The following is an 18,042-nucleotide window of genomic DNA, read 5'->3' as shown; positions in this document are numbered from 1 at the left end:
GGAACAAATTGTTCCAATTATCGTAAATATAATTATTTGTAGGGAAGAAGACTCGTTCCTTCACAAATACGTGAAGAATAAAAAACCATTTGTGTTGTTTTCCAAAATGTATTTACTTAAAAATACAATGAAAGTTCAATTCTGATGGAATGGGCAGAAATATAGTCTGTGGTGTCGGTTACTGTTACGTCGAAAGTGATGATGCGATGGTATCCTGTACAAAAGTAGTTTGAACAAGACTTATGAACACACAAACCAAATTCTTAGCCTAAGATTTCGTTTACGTTTAACCGTGACAGGTGTCGTTTACCAAAATTCATCAAGTTTTTTTTTCCTTTTTTTTTTTTTAATGCTTACCTAACAAACGTAGGGATGTAACGGTATCGGGGCGATTGGCCTGATTGATTTGTAAGACCCGTTAGCACCAGTAAATAATTTTCAGTCACGTTGAGCACCCGAGCAGAGAAGAGTCCCGTGATCTCTGGCTACCAAGTGCAAAACGCGAGTAACTTTTATTCCATTTTGGACATGTTGCAAACGGGGCTCGATATTAATAAAATTAAATGGACCTATACTTATCGTGTATGCATTGTATACTATGAACGCTAAAGTACTTATTTTTGCTCAGGCACCTGTACTTTAAGATAGTTCTTTGTCAACGTGATCGTCAAGGTACTATCTTGAAGTTAACACGTGTAAATACAGCAACGGATTGTGTATAAAACTATAGAATAACAGAGTTACGGAGATGGTATGGCCTGTACGCAATTGATAGACTGCTAATTACGCCTTACGCATTTGACTTACGATTCGGACTTTTATTGTTCCTATTTATCGTAACAAATCGAATAAATTGGTTTTATCGTGTAAACGTTACACGGGTCCATCCCATCTCCTTTGGATTCAGTGTAGCAGGATACAGTCCATAAACAGCAGTTTTCTTTTTCTTAAACACTGCCGTTTCTGTAATTTGTCTTCGGATGTAAAACCCATTACTACTCACGAGAACGAATCATTTTCTCTGATCTAACTGTGTTTTATTTAACTATCTCATTCGAAAATATTTGTACATTAAAACGTGGGACATCGTCTCGCATTCAAATTATCGTTACTTTTATTTATTATGCAGCTATGGTACAATGGTATCGTAACCGCAATGTCTCTTCACCCTTTCTTGTCTACCAGTCTCCCGAAATAAGTGGTGACATGGACAGTCCCCCATTTGCAACGGTCCACCGACTCTGGCGCAAAGAGTATCCTTCTGTCGTGGGTGATCAGTGAATAGCGAAAACTCATTAAAAAATTATGTCACACCGTCTGGTTATTTCCACGGTGATATGGTAATTAATAAGACACTGATCACCGTGTACAGGAGAATTAATTCGTAGTAAAGAATACTGTCACTCGTTCCGCGACAGTCAACGAATCGTTGCTCATAAGCGGTCCATGGCAATAAAGTCAAAATAAAACCACAGTACATACAATACAAATGAATTACGCTCGAATAAGAGCAATCGAATAGGGAGAGCGGTGGATTTTTTAATCGTTCGTCGGTTACTCGGCATTATTTTCAACGATTTTTGAAATGCACTGCGCGACAAGTCTCAATTGTTTGCTACGTGAACACAACTTACATGGAGTATAAATGGAATAGCTTCTTCAAAGAAATAAAATATATTACCCTGCGGTAGTTGCACCTTGTATAATAAAGATTCTCTCCCTATTCTGTGCCCCAAGCCTAAAATGTAACACCACCTCTCTCCACATTACATTACGTTACATAATATTATCGTTAATAATAAAATGTTTCTTATTCCATAACTTTATACATGCTATGTATAATTATTATGCAATGTTAAAGTCACACATTACACATCCACACTACCCGGCGCGAGCGTTGCATTAACCTTAATCCCAGTTTTGTTTCTTTGAATCAAACAGGAGTACGAAGCAGTTTTAAAGACTATTTAAAATCCCTCTCGGTATAGTATACATCGAATATCAAAAGGGTGTCCTCTCGACTTTATGCATTCAATTATAAATTTCCTATTTTTTCTTGTTTTCACGCACCCCTTGATTAATTTCAGTGTTTTTTTTTTTTTTTTTTCTTATTTTCAGGCGCTCGCACTCCCGCAACGCCATCCATTGCAAATATACGTATAGATCGAGAAAAGGAAAATCAATCACGCGCACAAGGTGAGAGACATTCGTCGAACTACAAACGTAAATTTGATTTCAAATGTAAAAAAATCACCCACAAATGTTCATTTTACACTATTTAAATACAATAGAGCTTTTTTTTTATATCTTAAATAAGTTTCCGTTATAAAACTGTCCCGCGAAGAAAGCCAGATGATGGCAAATACCAGATAGTAGGTGGTTTGTATAAAACGATAAATCCGCCTTGGGAACGTTTTGTAAATGTACCCCGGTGGACGCGCACGGCTGCGCGATCAAGTACTTAAGATATTAAACGGAATATCGACGTTCGTTGGTTCCTCACGGCGGATGTATGGTTTTCTATTCAAACTACCTAATAGCATTTTGGTGATGGCTAGACGACCAGAATTGCGAAGAGCCAAGACAAGTAGAATTGCGGTTGCTTCTAATGCGTGTCAGCCCACCGCAACTCCGGTGAGGTGGTAATTTTTATTTGTAGGTCGGGAGGTTCCAGCAATACGGTTTTTCGGGCACGATGGATTATCAACATTGCTACCAACCACTCAATATGAGAGTAAGCATTTTGCTGAGAAGACTGCCGAAGATCGACAACAACGACGACGACGACACCATGTGCCTACCTCCTCCTTTCTTACTTACATACCTCCTTCCCTTTTTTCATTATGCGTCTTCCTCGTCATCCTCCACTTCTTCCACTTCACCTTCTACGTCGTCCTCCTCTTCGTCTGCAAACAGAAAAAGGAAAAGTTACGGGTGAAACGCGTGTTTACCTGAGCGGGGAATATCGATTCGCGGTGCCACGCGAGCCTATATAATCCCGCCGATAACACAGATTCACGAAATTACTGAAAAAATTCGCCTACCTTCGCCCTCTTCTAAATCCTCCTCGCCTTCTGGTATCATGTCGTCATCGTCATCGTCTTCCTCGCCATCGCCGTCTACTTCCTCCTCCTCATCCACCTCCTCCTCTTCTATTTCCTCTTCTTCCACTTCTCCGTCGCCGTTCTCCTCCTTCTTCTGTTTCTTTGTATCATCGTTCTTTTCCTAGAAAACGAAATCGTCGAATTACATTTTCGGTAATTATTTAGCAATATTTAATACACGCTATATGTATACACCGACGGAATATTCACGCGCTTGTACTTTTTCTAACGTAAACAAAAATAGAAATTAACCGCTTCCGTTTGGAATACCCGTTTCCGTATACTCGAAGTTAATCGCTCTAGAAAGAAGTGGGAGAACTTCACGGATAGGGGAAACCCTGACAACGACCGAAAGATAAAGAGGAGGGGAAGCACAAACGGATGAAGAGGATTCCCTTCCCGCCAAGAAACTTAAGGACATGGAAAGAAAAGTAGAGGGGACCTTCCGTTAAAATATGGCGGAACAGGAAAACACAAAGAACGATAGGGGGGAATTATATTCGCTAGAGAACACTGTAGGTACTGAAAGGCTACTATTAAAAGCAGTAAACAAAAAAAAATACACCTCTGCGTGGGCATAATTAAAGTCGAAACAAACACACGATCGCCTGTAAAACTAAAACCTTAATAAATTAATATTTTTTGTTAACGAGGAACCTTATGTTTTCATAAAAATTATATTATTTCACTTTTCTTCGCTAAACGTTTGATTTGTTTCATTAATTTATCAAACTGTTAAACAGAACGTACGCGCGCGTGTTTGTATTCGTAACTTTTTACTTATTCTTAATATAGGAGCTGGTCTCGTTGAGATTCGATCTTATCAAGTTGCGTGGACGAGAAGCGCAAGATAAACATGGAGGCATATATCGAATCGCGGTTGTGATAAATGAAAATGAACGGGACAGTTTTTAAAAAAAAATATACACGGCGACATTGCACGATCCTCGAAATGCCGCTACACCTTAAACTCGTGTTCATACAGCGTTACTCGAGATCGGGGTGGTGGATCGTCGTAAAGGTATACACGCGCGCCGTGTGTATTGGCGGCATGAGGAAAGAGGGCATAGAAAACTCGCAGAACTGCATCGTCCAATCAAAGGGAGGAATCGACTAAGACTGAATGGAGGGGGGAAGCGTAGGGATTGGCAGACGCTACGACACATGTTTGTAGAAGGGATGTGTTCGTGCTGCGTAAAGCGGACGAATGGGGAAGAGTGGGGAAAAGAGAAGCACGAAACAGCGTGCCCGGGTATCGTGCAGAGCCTAAGCAGCTATGGTTTGAAATAAAGTATGAAGTAAAAAAAAAAAAGAAAGAAAAAGAAAGGAAAAAGAATGTGCGATCTATATTTCAAATTGCAAGAGCAAATAAAGCGCGCGTACGCTGAAATAAACGAATTCCGGCACTCTCTCATCGACGGACGTTAAAAGTTTGTATCATCGGGTTCGCGTCGCCTCAAGGTAACCGTCTCGTATTATCAAGCATCTTTATCAAAGAAACGTAATATCTCGCTTTATAAACTAGAAGACTAAGCATAAAGTATCGATATCGTTTGTAGTTGATCGTGCTGGTAAAAGCAACGGGAATACTCGACTTAATAATATTTACAAACTATTACGCGATGGTACACAAACGGGATGTGTATCGGTCACTGGAGTACTACATACGTGGCATATAGTAGAACTGAAAAAAATAGCTTGTAATTCATGTGTCTCTCTGGAAACTCGACGCGCTTTCTTCGAACTAGAATTTGTTGGCAACTACGGCCGCTATACATTCATGGCGTTGTCGGATAGTTCACAACGAACAGTAAGTGACAGTGACGTACAGGCGCCAGTGGTCACGAAATGACGATGCCGCCTGTTATCCCACAGACACGATTACCTATCGTCTTGTTATTAATCACGAGGTCTTAGCAGATAACCTAACGTTCATAACCTATCGTACAGACTCATTTTCGCTCGATTCTCTCGGCCGTTCGGGTAAGCCATGAATAATCGTTATATAATTCTTCTGTAACGCACATTAATTTGACCATGTTAGTTAGAGTCAACAGAAGCGTCGCGTCTCCGTTTCGTCGATGAAAAGCATAGTTGCCCATTCGAGAGGAAAGAACTAGTTGGAAGTCGTTAAACATAGAAGGAACGCGTAATAATAATTCGAGCTGAGAATAAACACGTAATTAACGATCATTGCAACGAACGTCTCTCCTATTAAGTTCACCATCGAATAAGGTTAAATATATTGGAAGTAATAAGACCGATCGAAAAATACCAAAACAGTTACACGTTGCGTAAAATAATGCAATAACGATCCATGAATTGTTCGCGTGATACTTATGGATCATTACTTGTTTCGGCCATTTACGAAGTATCGTAAATCATCTTAATCTCTTATACGAAATTTATTATGTCAAATGTGGTAACTTTATGATTCATGCTGGTGAACTGGTAGGTCTGGCAGAAAATACACGATATCAAACTGGTACGCTTAAATTTGAGCCATTCGTAACTCCCGCCTTTTTCCTCTCCTTCCACGTTCCCATTAATCCATATGCGCTTGCGTCACAGGGTGTCTACGAGTACCAGATAATGTTAACGAATTTACTACGTGACTACGTAACCAGAGTACAACGACGATATACATATATGTATATCAATCGGCACACTGAAAATGAATTTCACGGCTACGAATACGTCGTAACGTTCGTAATACGAAAACGAGTAGCTAAGCGTTATTGCATTCTCGCTTTTCGACCGATGTATAAACAAACATGGATAAATCGAAATAATGATAACGATATGGTACAATCTGTTTAGAAAGAGGTACACGATCGTGATTTCCACGTGACATACTCTTACCGCTACGCGAAGAAGACGCCACACCGCGAACTTTCTACAATACGTGCCGACGAGAGCGTAGCGATACCGGCATTTTCAGCAACGAGTTTCACCTCGCGACTCCCATAATAGAGACGGTCGTACAACGCGTATTATCGACTAAAAATAAGCTGCTCCTATCAGGACACGCTGAACGACGTTCCGATTTAAGATGAAAAATCGCGTCAATGTTTTCTCAAAGGTTTGTAACGCCGCGCGGTATACTACGAAAGAATAGGGAGGCAGGAGAGACACGGGTATATAATACATGGCGTTGCCGCTGGCTGCGCGCGTGGGGTTCTCGAGGGAAAGAGAGATAGTGAGTCGAACACCGGTGGACTCGAGGACAAGAGGGGAGAGAGAGAGAGAGAGAGAGAGAGAGACAGAAGCAAAGCGAGGAAGGAAGCCTTCGGTGCGGTGTTTATGCACGCAGATCGGTAAACAATTTCAGAGCAACACGTCGACTTGAAAGAGATATGTGTTGGTCTATCGATCGTCCGTCGGACACGATTAACCCTCTTACAACGAATTATCGATCAATTACGACACAGAAAGGGAGAGAGAGATAGATATACAGTAACAGAGACGAGAGGATGAAGGAAGGGAGAGAAGATGGAACGAGCGTGAGTGAGATAGCACAATGAACGCGGGCTTGGTTTCGGGCGCCATAATGGAAACCCACGACGGTGGTGGTGGTGGCGACGGCGGTCGGAAAAATGCGCGGGATGCTCGCTTTTCCTACCTATGACTCCGATATTCTAGATTAAAAATGGCGTCCATCTTGTAGATATATTGTCTTAGCATTGTAAATCGTACGCGCGACGGAACCCTTTCGAAACGTCGCGTAACCTAATACGTTACAAAAACGTATAATAACGAAAGCATACGAAACGAGCACATGGCGCTAGTAGCCAAAGATCCCGCCCGAATTTTGCATTCACTTTATTAACACGGTACGAATGATACGGAGTCAATTCCGATATTAGCTGGTACCGTGAAATCCAGATCGGTAATTATAGACGGCATTGTAAAGACAGGGGTGATCAACCGAATGAACCATCGTGTTCGTGGCAGCCACGCGAAATACGATGGCGTCCCTCGACTCGGAATTGGAAAAACATCACGCGTTTCGTATACCATGCATGGGAGTGTTTTGGGGGGGGGGGGAAACGAGGGAAAACAGTTATGTTTCCCAACACCACGAAAATATGGAAAATGCCGGCCGGCGTTCTATATCATTTTCCGCGTCGTCGATCGGTTGAAACGGGCTACTCGTTTGCCCGCCCACCGCCAGTTTGTTCCCGAGAGTACAACGATATCGCTTACAAACTTTCAAGAGCATGTTTCCACGGAATATGAAATGCAACGAGTATCCACGCGTAGGCTCCGTGAGCGGGAAAAGTCAGACGACGGGAACGATCACGATTGGAGAAGTTACGATCGGCTCCGTGCATTACGAATGCGATGATTTTCGTGAAATCGTAGATGATGCCGTGATCGAGCAGCGTGGCGCGGAAGCGTGGTGTAAGCCGGCGTGTAGTACATACGTGCATTTCGTGTGTACGTGTACGGTTACGTACTAATCGTGATAATTGATCATGTAAATGATATTTCGAGAAATCGTGTAGAAAACAGAAAAAAAAAAAACAAGACACTGCTCACCTCGGCCGGCCTCTTGATTCCTTTGATCTCACACTTCGCGTCCCCCGAAGCCTTGTCGTTCTCGGTCACCTTCTCGACAACGACCTCGTTGTTTTCCTTAGTGCTCATGGTGGATACGTGCGCGTTGGGCAAGATGCCTGCGTGTCCGCTTACAAAACGGTGGAAAAAGATAGAGCGGGTGCGTGTGTACACGTAACGAAACTCAGTGTCCTCGCGCGGCGTCGGTTTCCGGCGAAATGCCCGAGAGTGCAGCGTCGTCAGGCGAAAACCCAAGGGGCAAAGGGGGGAGTGAGAGAAAGAGAGAGAGGGGAAAGGAGGGTGAGACAGAGTCGAACCAGTCAGGAGTGGAGAGTGTCGTGTACTGACGACTGTGGCGCGAATAGCGCAAAGCGGACTACTACCCGGTCTCGGTTCGCTCCTAGCACCTCCAACCTGGCTTTGTTCAAAAATGAAGATGGCGCGGGTTTGAAACTCGATAAATGTCTGATTGGTTGAAATCCAAATGCCCTTTCGGGACGTGTCACTGCGCCCAATTAGGAACGTAATAACGCTACGTAATCTTTTATTATTTCTTGTGAACGTTTTTCACGTAATGCGTCCACATGACGTATAAATAAAATTAAATCCTGCGGAGGACGAGGGGTTCGAGAGTTCGTGGCCTTGGTGTGCCGTCTGGTTCGAGGCTAAGTCGCTCGATTCAAATATGCTCCGACGCTGAGAAACATTTATATCCTTTTTTGACGCCGCCTTCGCGAAAAAAATCGATAAATATACCGTGAAAAAGAAAAATTATATACGGGGAAACGGAATTATTTTTACGTGTATCCGAAATTCATGGCTCGGATCGCTTCTTGTCAGAAAGCATACTCCGGACATCGTGGCGGGAATTATCCTATAGGTAAAAGAGTCAGACTTTTTGAATGACGCAGTCGCACAGCTGTCGCCCAAAATTTAATACCAAATGTACTACTTTCTGGATTCCCAAAATTTATATTTATATAGTGCAGTCTTTAATCTCGGAAAATATGTTCGAATAGTTTTGATAATCAGATTGGAATTAATAGATCATGCCCGATACAAAATAATTTAAATAACGATATTACATCATTAATGTGTAACATCATGAAGAAAGCTCAAGCGGAAGAAGTATAGTTATGTTTTAGTAGCATGTGTTTGTATTTTATAAATTTATGTATCGTTCTTTTAATTTTTGTCATTTTGGGTACACAGGAATGGCGTTACGTTGTTAAAATAATTAATTATTTAATAATCGTAAACAAAAGATAACAAAAAAAATATAGCATAATTGGTGTTATTGATTGGACATCTTATATGTTAAACCGATTTTGACGCCGGCTGTTAATGGCGTATATGCAATTGAAATTTTATATTTGAAGGAATTAAATACAGTTGTACTCTTTTTTCTAATGACTTTATATGAAGTGAATTTTACAGATTGGTATCAAGCTAAGCATTAAATTAATATTTATACGTTTAAATGAAAAAAAAACCATTACATCTCTAAATTTTATACAACGTATAATAACATGCGCATGCGCATTATGTGTATACATGCCAGTTTCCGGTTAAAGTACATTTCCCTTTCTTCCTAAACATCCAAGATGGTAGGTAAATCTTCGATCGAAAGTATGCGTATTTCATCTAAAATTATGCATGTAATCCATGAGCAATGTCGCTTCTAAGGTTCAGTCTTGTGATATAGATTTCATTTGCTGAAAAATGAATGAAATATTTTACTTTTCCGTGAAATCGTGTAACTGTTGAATCAGTGTTATTATAACCTCAAAAAGTGACATGAGCTATATAGCATTTACTTTATTTTTCTAAGTTAACGAAAGATAAGTATAACAAACACATTAAAGAATAACATAATTTAAATTATATAGTTTAGTTCTATATTTACGCGAAACCGAACCCAAAAGTTACGCGAAATTATCGTTAATGTAATGTTCATTTTTATAATTTCAGGTGAACGTACCAAAGCAAAGGCGAACCTTTTGCAAAAAGTGTAAAGTACATAAACCCCATAAAGTGACACAGTACAAAAAAAGCAAAGAACGACATGCATCGCAAGGTAGAAGACGTTACGATCGTAAACAACAAGGATTTGGTGGTCAAACCAAACCTATATTCAGAAAGAAGGTTTGTAAAATATTCATCAGTTATTATTCGACGTTACTTCAACTCTAGTTCATTTATATTTACACCTCCTGATGCGAGTGAAAAATATTATTTTATAGTAACGATCCTCCATACTTTTTATAGGCAAAAACCACAAAGAAAATTGTCTTAAGAATGGAATGCACAGAGTGCAAGTACAGGAAACAAATTCCTCTTAAAAGATGCAAGCATTTTGAATTAGGTGGTGATAAGAAAAGGAAGGTAAGTATCTTGTGTTCAATCATCATCAAAAGATTCTTTTAGGATACCGAGCAATTATCATCGATATTCTTTTTAGGGACAAATGATCCAGTTCTAGGGTGAAGTTATGTACATTAACTTTCTATGTGTATTTAATATGAAATAAAATAAATCTTTCGAAATTTGTATAATTGTTTATTATATCAATTTATATTTTATAATGCAAAAATATCTTTCATGCTTAACATATAAACGTAACAAAGTATTTAATCTCCTTCTTCTTGTTTCTTAGAAATTATTTGCTGAGAATTGCTGTTAAAATAAAACAAAACAAAACTATGTAAACATACCAAATACATTGCAGGGTGAAAAGTGACATAGACATTGCATGGAAAGAGAAATTAAAAAGTATCATTTCGTTATAAAATTATATTACAGGTGTCCCTCGAGTTACCTATAATACCCATTATCTTTTTTATTTAAAAACATTATATATTTTCTTTTTAAGTAATATTGCTTCAAAAACTCGAGCATTGCCGCAATTTTTTTCCGCGTAACTCGAGGGACACCTGTATTGTACTTATGTTAATATGTCTATCTGTACTTCCTCTAAAAATGTCATAATACTTAAAAAGTTACATTTACAGCAATTTTTATTGTCACGTCTTGCTACAAGCTTAAATTTCAAAACTTATTTAAAACTTACTCCAATACAGATGGGTCCAATCCCTCTTGTTTCATCTTTAATTTAACTGCTTCTTTCTGTGCACCAAAATGTACCAACTTGAAATATCCCTCGTAACGTGGGTCTTTGCTTAATGGTTGTTGCTCAGTCTGTATGCTTCTAGGCTCATCTTCTGTAACATTATCAGGTTCATCTATCTTGGATACAGTTTCTTCTTTCTCTTTAACGTCCTCATTTTCCACAGGATGTTCAGTCTCCTGATGATCTTGTTCCAAACTAGGAACAGATGACAACTGCAAGAAACACTCAGATTTAAATTGCAAACCTTTTGAATCGTTCAGATTTCAATTCTTACACATGTACATACCCAGGATTCTAAAATTTCTAGCGATGCTTCTATCCTTTGTAACTTATTTTCAAATTCAAATAATCTCTCTTCGCATGACAATGCAAATTTATTGAGGAATGTTACAGTATGCCCAATGAAATGATTTATGAACGATATTGTTCGTTTTTGGTTGATTGGTGGAACCTGAAATTAAAAAAAAATGAAAATATAACTGTCCAAGAGTAATGCAAAAGATCGATTATGCATCGAATAATATTAAAGATATTAAACCAACGTCTGCACCTTCGTGTAATCGATAGTCGGTTCGATTATCGGAATTTTGTAATCATTCATTGTATTTTTTCAAATGTTATTTCTTGTGTTTGTTGACCAACTGTCAAGCGTCATAAACTTCCGACGCATTGCTCCCACAGATCATGTAGAACTCATGGTAGGGTGGTGTAAAACTAGGAACCAAAATTTCTCAGCTATAGCGGGGTACGTACTACGTACAAACACGTATTCGCCTGTGAAACACTCTGCAGATAACGTGAAAACGGCGGGACGTTTAAAAGTGTTTAATATTACAAACAATTTAAGAATTTCCAAGTTCCAAATGCCTAGTGGAAAATATCGCGGCCAAGATAACTATTTTTCGTAATTTAAATTCATTAGTATATCTCGTAATCGCGTCTAGAATTTCATCGAAGTGTAATAAAACGTTAAATCGTAAGAATGAAATCCTTGCTGGTGCACAACAATTCTCCTAGTAAAATTCCGCTTAACAAGGATTCGATAGTTTATGTAACTTTTAATCTAGCTATTTATCCGTAAACGAAATTACATACAGGATAGACAAAAGAAACATTTCCTTACCAGCGGACATCTTCCGCGTTGTACGCGGTTTTAGGTGACTCCGTTCAATCAGAATTTAAGGAGCGAAAATCATTTGTTGTAAGTCGATAAAGCAGAATATGCGCTGACAGCGTGAACGAGAACTTTTTAGTGGCTTTACAGGTTGGACTTATAGGTTGGATGTAGGTCTAGTAAACGCGACTGATCTGTTGTCAGTGGGAATTAACTGTATGGAGATTACAGGGAAAAGGATTATTTTTTAAAGTATGGAGTCACCACCTGACCTGGAAGCTGTTTACCAGGCTGTGTATTCATTGTATAATAATTCGAATCCGTCGGGGCCAGGGAAAACGTCTCAATGGTTGGACGAATTACAAAAATCGGTAAGCTGTTCGTTAGCGGTCTTTCAACCAGCGTTACCATATATTTTCTGATATTATATATTTCCCGTGCTCTTCGCGCTATTGTTACGTTGATCGTGCAATCATTGTTATATATCTATAAAGCGACTGTACAAAATAGCAATTAAAAAATGTTAATGCATGAAACGGTTTCTAACCTTACACTGTGCATTGTTATTCACTAAATTGTAATTATCGACCGATATTGCACGGAATTCAGACGCAAAGATACATATACCAAAGAATTGTAATGTAATTGTTCTGATATTAATATATTATTTCAGGTGTTTGCATGGAAGATAGCGGATGAAATGTTGCAGCAGAAGCGTGATGTTCAGTCTTGTTATTTTGCTGCACAAACAATGCGCACAAAAATACAACTATGCTTCCAAGAATTACCTGCAGAGGCTCACATTTCTTTGAGAGATTCATTAATGAATCACATATCACAAACTAATGAAAATACAAATTCAGCTATTGTTACACAGGTTCCTATGCTACATAATATTTTATTCAGCAGACAATTTACATGTCTATTTTCCTCTAATTCAAGACAATTATTATTGCAGTTATGCCTAGCATTGGCAGATCTAGCACTGCAAATGTCTTCTTGGCAAAAACCGGTTGTGGACTTAATTAATAGATTTGGTGGGTCCACAACTAGTCTGTGGCCACTGCTCGAAGTAATGACTGTATTACCAGAGGAAGTAAATTCACGATCTCTTAGGTACAAAAAGATCATAGACAAAAAATTAAAAAATACCACATTACGAAAATATTTCGATTTTGTTAAATTAATTTTTAATTCAAATTAAATTGTACAGACTAGGAGCCAATCGCAGACAACACATATTACTTGAACTAAATGCAAGTGTAGATACAGTAACAGAATTTTTGGTGGGTAGAGAAAGAAGATATATTTAAATTAAATTCATTCTGTTTCACGACGCGTTTAACGTGTATTTGATTTTCCAGAAACTGTGTTTAAAAAATGGTGGAGATAATGTACAAATTCGCGTTACGATTCTTAGATGTTTTATAAGTTGGATCGCAGTGCATGCTATACCCCTTGTACCTACGAGCGACGTTATTGTGTATACTCTCCAAGTGAGTATCTTAAACGGTTGTATTTAACGCGAACAAGATATACGACGATATACATATTTTTCAGATACTTGGAAACCACATGATTGGATCTCAATTACACGAAGCGGCCGCTGATTGCATATGCGTAATTTTACAAGTACTCGAAGAAGACAGTAATAGCAATCGTGATAATAATAGCGAATCGAATATACAGTTACAACAGTTGCAACTATGGCTTTTCACTAGCGTAATGGCTTTAGAGCAGCCGTACCATTTATCCGTCGCGCACGAAGACATGGACAAGTAAACTTTCAATCTTTTTTTACGTAGTGAGAGGGCACAGGAAAACTGAAGGTTACCTTAAATATTTACTTGGTCATTATAAAAAATACTGTTTAGGTCGATAAATTATTGCCGGATTTTTACGGAATTAGCTGAAACTTTCTTGGAAACGATGATAAGCGGCTGCGTGGGAGGAAAGCAACATTATGCTATCAAAATCCTTGACCTTGCCTTGGTATGTGTTGGACATCATGATTACGAGGTATATATTCATTTTCACGTTTAATACCAATCGCTACTAGCAATTACTGAAACAGTATTATTCGTATCAGGTAGCACAAATAACTTTTAATCTGTGGTACCGTTTATCGGAAATTCTCTACCAAAAAAACAGCGATGACCTTAATGCAGTGTTCCGACCTCACATCGAGAGATTAATCGGGGCGTTATGTAGGCACTGTCAAATGGAACCAGATCATGTTAGTAATCACGTTTAAAATGCTGTAACATTTTTTTTTATACTAACATGAAATATGTAAATTTCTTTCGATAGCTGGGTCTGGTAGAAGAGGGTGCTGGCGGCGAAGAGTTTGCGGATTTCAGAAATCGTGTCTCGGAGTTAATAAAGGATGTCGTGTTTGTTGTCGGAAGTAGTCACTGTTTCCGTCAAATGTTTTCCTCCTTGACGGGTGGTCCAGGCCCACAAGGCCAAGCCAACCATGTGCCCACGTGGGATTCGACCGAAGCCGCGTTGTTTGTAATGCAGGCGGTTGCAAAAAACATTTTACCGTTAGTTTCACCGCGCGGTACAATGCTTACACGGAACGTTCCCTTTAATTCGAAATTTATAATAACGTTTATTTGCAGAAAAGAAAACGACGTAGTTCCAAAAGTGGTAGAAGCTATTTTAAATTTACCTGAAAACACACACATAGCCGTGCGTCACACAAGTATCCTTTTACTAGGGGAACTTTGTGAATGGATAGATAATCATCCTCAGTCTTTGGGTAAAATTTTTAGCGATCACGTTTGGTATTTTGATACATTTTTTGCTCTGTTCGTTAATGAAAAATTATCGTTGTAGAGCCTGTTCTAAACTTTCTCTTGAGTTGCTTGAGCCAAAAAGGTTTAGGAAGCGCGGCTTGCAGCGCGTTACTGAGCATATGCACAGCCTGTCCGTTGCATATGGCGTCGCACTTCCCGGGACTATTGCAAATTGCACGTTCCCTCGACAGTTTTGCTATCAGTAACGACGCAGCCATCGGTTTACTCAAAGGTGAGATAAAGTATTCGTTAAAGTGTTTATTTCTTAAAAAAAAAAAAACATAGTGGGATATCTTTTTTTTTTTATTCTGCGATAGGTGTTGCATTAATCATGTCTAGTTTACCGTGCGAAGAAATTACCCAAGCGATGAAGGAGTTGTGTTGGTTCCAAGCTAGACCGCTGTGTGAAATTATGGAACGTAGAATTCCAATTGAAATAGGAACAAAGACTGATCCTGTGATATGGTTAGATAGATTAGCCGCTATATTTAGGCATACTGAACTTCGAATTAAGTATCCTAATGAACCTCATCCGTGTCAGAGCGCGGTCACAGAAGTAAGTTTCGCAATTATTAACGCGTTTTCGCGCGATAATGAGGGATTTATTATTGAACACAGATGTGGCCGATATTGTCAAACGTATGTACGGCATATCAACATGACGCTAAATTGATGGAAAGATGCTGTCGTTGTTTGAGATTCGCTGTCCGCTGTGTAGGAAAACATTCCGCCCATCTTCTCGAGCCACTCGTAAAACAGGTATTCAATCGCTTAGAAATTAAAGTCTCATACCATTTTATTAACTCTTTACGAATATTTCAGATCGTGCAATTATACGCAGCGCATCAACACAGCTGCTTTTTATACCTTGGTTCGATATTAGTTGACGAATACGCCACCGATTCAGAATGTGTCTCTGGTTTATTAGCAATGCTCGAAGCATTTATTGGGCCTACCTTTAATATCCTTCAGCAACAAGATGGACTAAAGAATCATCCTGATACGGTGGACGATCTTTTTAGATTATGCGCTAGGTACGTAGCCACGACGTTTATGGCATAATTAAACGACGCGTTTATTACTTCAGCGTACAAACACGTTTATTTTTAACAATAGGTTCCTTCAAAGGGCGCCTATTCCCTTATTACACTCGGCTATAATAGGAAGTATAATTGATTGTGCCTTAATGGCCTGTAGTTTAGATCATAGAGACGCAAACGTTTCGGTAATGAAATTCTTTTACGATCTTGTACATTGTGGACGTAATTATGAGGTAATCAAAGAGAAAATATATCTTGTATCTTTATTACTGTATAAATATTGATGTGTTTCCGTTTCTTCCAAGAAGCGATCAGATTATACGACACGACAAGTACTGGTACAACGTATATTAAGAGAAAAAGGACAAACGTTAGTCGTGAGACTGCTCCATGCATCCGTATTCTCACTACCAGCGTACATGTTGTCGGACGTAGCGGACGTTTTTGTTGAACTTTCTTTGACTAATAGAGAAGTACGGAGCACGCGATGCATTTCTAATTAAATTTAACATGCATTTTACATTTAAAACGATGTTCTGTTCTTTAGTTGTTATCGAAATGGTTAGAAGAAGCCATCAAAATGATGCCCTCGCAAAACGCAGGTGGCTCCCCCACGGCGCAACCCGAACAATTATTTGAATTTCATAGTACTGTTACAAGGTACGTGAAAGTATCATTTTTAACGGTTTTTTTTTTTGTTCTCTTTTTTTTTTTTCTAATGCAATTTTTCCATTTTGCAGCGCGGACACGTCAAAACCCGTAACTCATGCCTTACGAAATTTTGCACGCTTGTATCGTTGATGCATTTCGTTGTAAAACTAAGGTTACGAACGTCAAAATTATAAACAGCAAAAGTCTTGCAGGATCCTTCGATTAATCAATACATTTGAAGGTATCAAAGACACAAGATTACTGTAAAATGGTGAGTGTTACGGTGTATAAATGTATTTACAAAAGTTTTCAATACTTTGTATTTGTTTACTATCTACACATTCCTTTGCAAAGTATGTAAAAAAAGGTAACAGTTAGCGTTCCCTTCTTGTAAAATAAATTTATTAATTTTACACAGAAGCAATGCATTTAGCGACACAGTTTTTTTATCGCGAACATTTCCCCCCCCCCGAATAATTACTACGAAACGAAGAACCTCATTTCACGCTACGTGCTTTTAATTATTTTTAGTAATTTTACGCATAGTTTTATCGTATTTGTCCCCATGGAGAGTGATATCCGGATTACCTATTACATTAGGTATATATCTAGTCAATTGTAAAGGTATTCAACATTACGCATACTTTGTAGATAACGTGCAGGTAGTAAACATTAAAAAAAAAAAAGAACAGAATGATTATATATTTTCGTGCTTTCCATTTTATTTACACAGACAACCTTACAATGGAATGCTATTAAATCCACCCCCCTACCCTCTTATAAAAAAAAAACTCTCGAACGTGTGCTATTCGATTTGTCTCTTATGGTAAACTGAATTGTGTTAGGTTACATGATTTTACAATTACATTTTTAATACTCCAACTATCCTGTTACGAGATATCACTTCCAGACGTGAGTTTTCTTATATATAACATGGAGAGCAAGTAATGTAATTTACGGAAACGAATTTTTAGTGATCGTCTAGCTTATAAACTTACAAGACTTTACGTAAATAAGAATTGAATACAACACGGACACAAATCGATCGTGTGTATGTATTTAAACAAACAAAATGAACGATATGTATGAACTTCACCCGATAAAGTGTAAAGCTTATTCACATTTGTGTATCTCTTTCATGTGTCTTGCAAAATATAATTTTATAAATGCCTAGATCACGTTTAAGGTTAATGAGATGTGATATGTTACAATGGCATCGTGAAACGAAACATATGTGTCATATTTCTATTATACGAATAGACATATTTCGAAACGAATTTCTTAATAGATCTGAAACATTGTTAATGTTTAACTTGTTTTGTGCCCCCGGTTGTACAGTTATGAGCATATGTTTTGATTCATACCGATATCACAGTATGTACACATGTGTAGGAAATTGCGCGAGTATGCCGGTGAATCTGATACAAAGGTATAAGAATGAAACCACGATCATTCATTGGAATGCAAAATAAGCAAAAAATACACTCATTTTACACGATAGATAAATCTAACTTGTACAAAATACTTTACATATACGAGACATGTAATTTTTTGCAAAGCGTTAATGTACAGTTAAGGTATTAATGAAAATAAGCATTATTATTGGTAAGAATATCATTTGTAACGTAAGGTTGAAACTGAT

General features: G+C 38.4%; 4 protein-coding genes across 8 annotated transcripts; 2 read left to right on the top strand and 2 right to left on the bottom strand.

Moving 5' to 3' along the window:
* Positions 1-25: 25 nt before the first annotated feature.
* Positions 26-8,061, bottom strand: LOC122395185 (prothymosin alpha-A). Its single transcript, XM_043392577.1, has 3 exons — positions 7,647-8,061; positions 3,045-3,225; positions 26-2,906 (listed from the first exon to the last, which is right to left on the bottom strand). Exons 1-3 carry the CDS (start codon positions 7,752-7,754, stop codon positions 2,842-2,844), a joined length of 354 nt encoding a protein of 117 aa, XP_043248512.1. The 5' UTR covers positions 7,755-8,061; the 3' UTR covers positions 26-2,841.
* Positions 8,062-9,193: 1,132 nt separating this feature from the next.
* LOC122395193 (60S ribosomal protein L44) lies at positions 9,194-10,216 on the top strand. The gene is made up of 4 exons (XM_043392590.1): positions 9,194-9,271; positions 9,636-9,809; positions 9,933-10,049; positions 10,126-10,216. Exons 1-4 carry the CDS (start codon positions 9,269-9,271, stop codon positions 10,144-10,146), a joined length of 315 nt encoding a protein of 104 aa, XP_043248525.1. The 5' UTR covers positions 9,194-9,268; the 3' UTR covers positions 10,147-10,216.
* LOC122395166 (WASH complex subunit 3) lies at positions 9,289-12,054 on the bottom strand. Of its 3 annotated transcripts, none has more exons than XM_043392565.1 (5): positions 11,918-12,010; positions 11,345-11,661; positions 11,081-11,245; positions 10,735-11,006; positions 9,289-9,379 (listed from the first exon to the last, which is right to left on the bottom strand). In XM_043392565.1, the coding sequence occupies exons 2-5, from the start codon at positions 11,393-11,395 to the stop codon at positions 9,373-9,375; spliced, it is 495 nt and encodes a 164-aa protein (XP_043248500.1). In that variant the 5' UTR covers positions 11,396-11,661; positions 11,918-12,010; the 3' UTR covers positions 9,289-9,372. The 3 variants fall into 3 exon arrangements, with proteins under 3 accessions (XP_043248500.1, XP_043248492.1, XP_043248484.1); XM_043392557.1 differs by lacking the exon at positions 9,289-9,379 and adding an exon at positions 10,210-10,340 and having other exon boundaries at positions 11,345-11,508; positions 11,918-12,054; XM_043392549.1 differs by lacking the exon at positions 9,289-9,379 and adding an exon at positions 10,210-10,340.
* LOC122395112 (transportin-3) lies at positions 11,967-17,473 on the top strand. Of its 3 annotated transcripts, none has more exons than XM_043392449.1 (19): positions 11,967-11,995; positions 12,059-12,279; positions 12,582-12,785; positions 12,867-13,024; positions 13,122-13,194; positions 13,273-13,404; positions 13,469-13,686; positions 13,783-13,927; positions 13,998-14,144; positions 14,219-14,454; positions 14,533-14,672; positions 14,750-14,941; positions 15,027-15,265; positions 15,328-15,468; positions 15,532-15,743; positions 15,826-15,982; positions 16,055-16,222; positions 16,297-16,409; positions 16,490-17,473. In XM_043392449.1, exons 2-19 carry the CDS (start codon positions 12,163-12,165, stop codon positions 16,548-16,550), a joined length of 2,853 nt encoding a protein of 950 aa, XP_043248384.1. In that variant the 5' UTR covers positions 11,967-11,995; positions 12,059-12,162; the 3' UTR covers positions 16,551-17,473. The 3 variants fall into 3 exon arrangements, 2 of the variants coding, with proteins under 2 accessions (XP_043248384.1, XP_043248399.1); XR_006258957.1 differs by lacking the exon at positions 11,967-11,995 and having other exon boundaries at positions 12,163-12,279; positions 16,490-16,671; positions 17,134-17,473; XM_043392464.1 differs by lacking the exon at positions 11,967-11,995 and having other exon boundaries at positions 12,163-12,279; positions 16,058-16,222.
* The last annotated feature ends 569 nt before the right edge of the window (positions 17,474-18,042 follow it).

Source organism: Colletes gigas, unplaced genomic scaffold (assembly GCF_013123115.1).
Source record: "Colletes gigas isolate AHSC1104 unplaced genomic scaffold, ASM1312311v1 Colletes_gigas_Sc00001, whole genome shotgun sequence".
NCBI classification, from domain to species: Eukaryota; Metazoa; Arthropoda; class Insecta; order Hymenoptera; family Colletidae; genus Colletes; species Colletes gigas.
Note: the sequence above shows the minus strand (reverse complement) of the source record. Positions and strands in the feature narration are given on the sequence as shown.

What these genes read in the sequence shown, in the direction of transcription:
- LOC122395185 (XM_043392577.1), bottom strand. Translation starts at nt 7,754, where the DNA reads ATGAGCACTAAGGAAAACAACGAGGTCGTTGTCGAGAAGGTGACCGAG. An exon ending in GAATCAAGAGGCCGGCCGAG is followed by an intron (nt 3,226 to 7,646) that starts GTGAGCAGTGTC and finishes TTCGTTTTCTAG; the next exon opens with GAAAAGAACGATGATACAAA. An exon ending in GGATTTAGAAGAGGGCGAAG is followed by an intron (nt 2,907 to 3,044) that starts GTAGGCGAATTT and finishes TTCTGTTTGCAG; the next exon opens with ACGAAGAGGAGGACGACGTA.
- LOC122395193 (XM_043392590.1), top strand. An exon ending in AACCTATATTCAGAAAGAAG is followed by an intron (nt 9,810 to 9,932) that starts GTTTGTAAAATA and finishes TACTTTTTATAG; the next exon opens with GCAAAAACCACAAAGAAAAT. An exon ending in GTGGTGATAAGAAAAGGAAG is followed by an intron (nt 10,050 to 10,125) that starts GTAAGTATCTTG and finishes TATTCTTTTTAG; the next exon opens with GGACAAATGATCCAGTTCTA.
- LOC122395166 (XM_043392557.1), bottom strand. Translation starts at nt 11,395, where the DNA reads ATGAATGATTACAAAATTCCGATAATCGAACCGACTATCGATTACACG. An exon ending in TAGAAATTTTAGAATCCTGG is followed by an intron (nt 11,007 to 11,080) that starts GTATGTACATGT and finishes TGTTTCTTGCAG; the next exon opens with TTGTCATCTGTTCCTAGTTT. An exon ending in TTGGACCCATCTGTATTGGA is followed by an intron (nt 10,341 to 10,734) that starts GTAAGTTTTAAA and finishes TTATTTTAACAG; the next exon opens with CAATTCTCAGCAAATAATTT.
- LOC122395112 (XM_043392449.1), top strand. Translation starts at nt 12,163, where the DNA reads ATGGAGTCACCACCTGACCTGGAAGCTGTTTACCAGGCTGTGTATTCA. An exon ending in GCGCACGAAGACATGGACAA is followed by an intron (nt 13,687 to 13,782) that starts GTAAACTTTCAA and finishes AATACTGTTTAG; the next exon opens with GTCGATAAATTATTGCCGGA. An exon ending in GTTGCAAAAAACATTTTACC is followed by an intron (nt 14,455 to 14,532) that starts GTTAGTTTCACC and finishes GTTTATTTGCAG; the next exon opens with AAAAGAAAACGACGTAGTTC.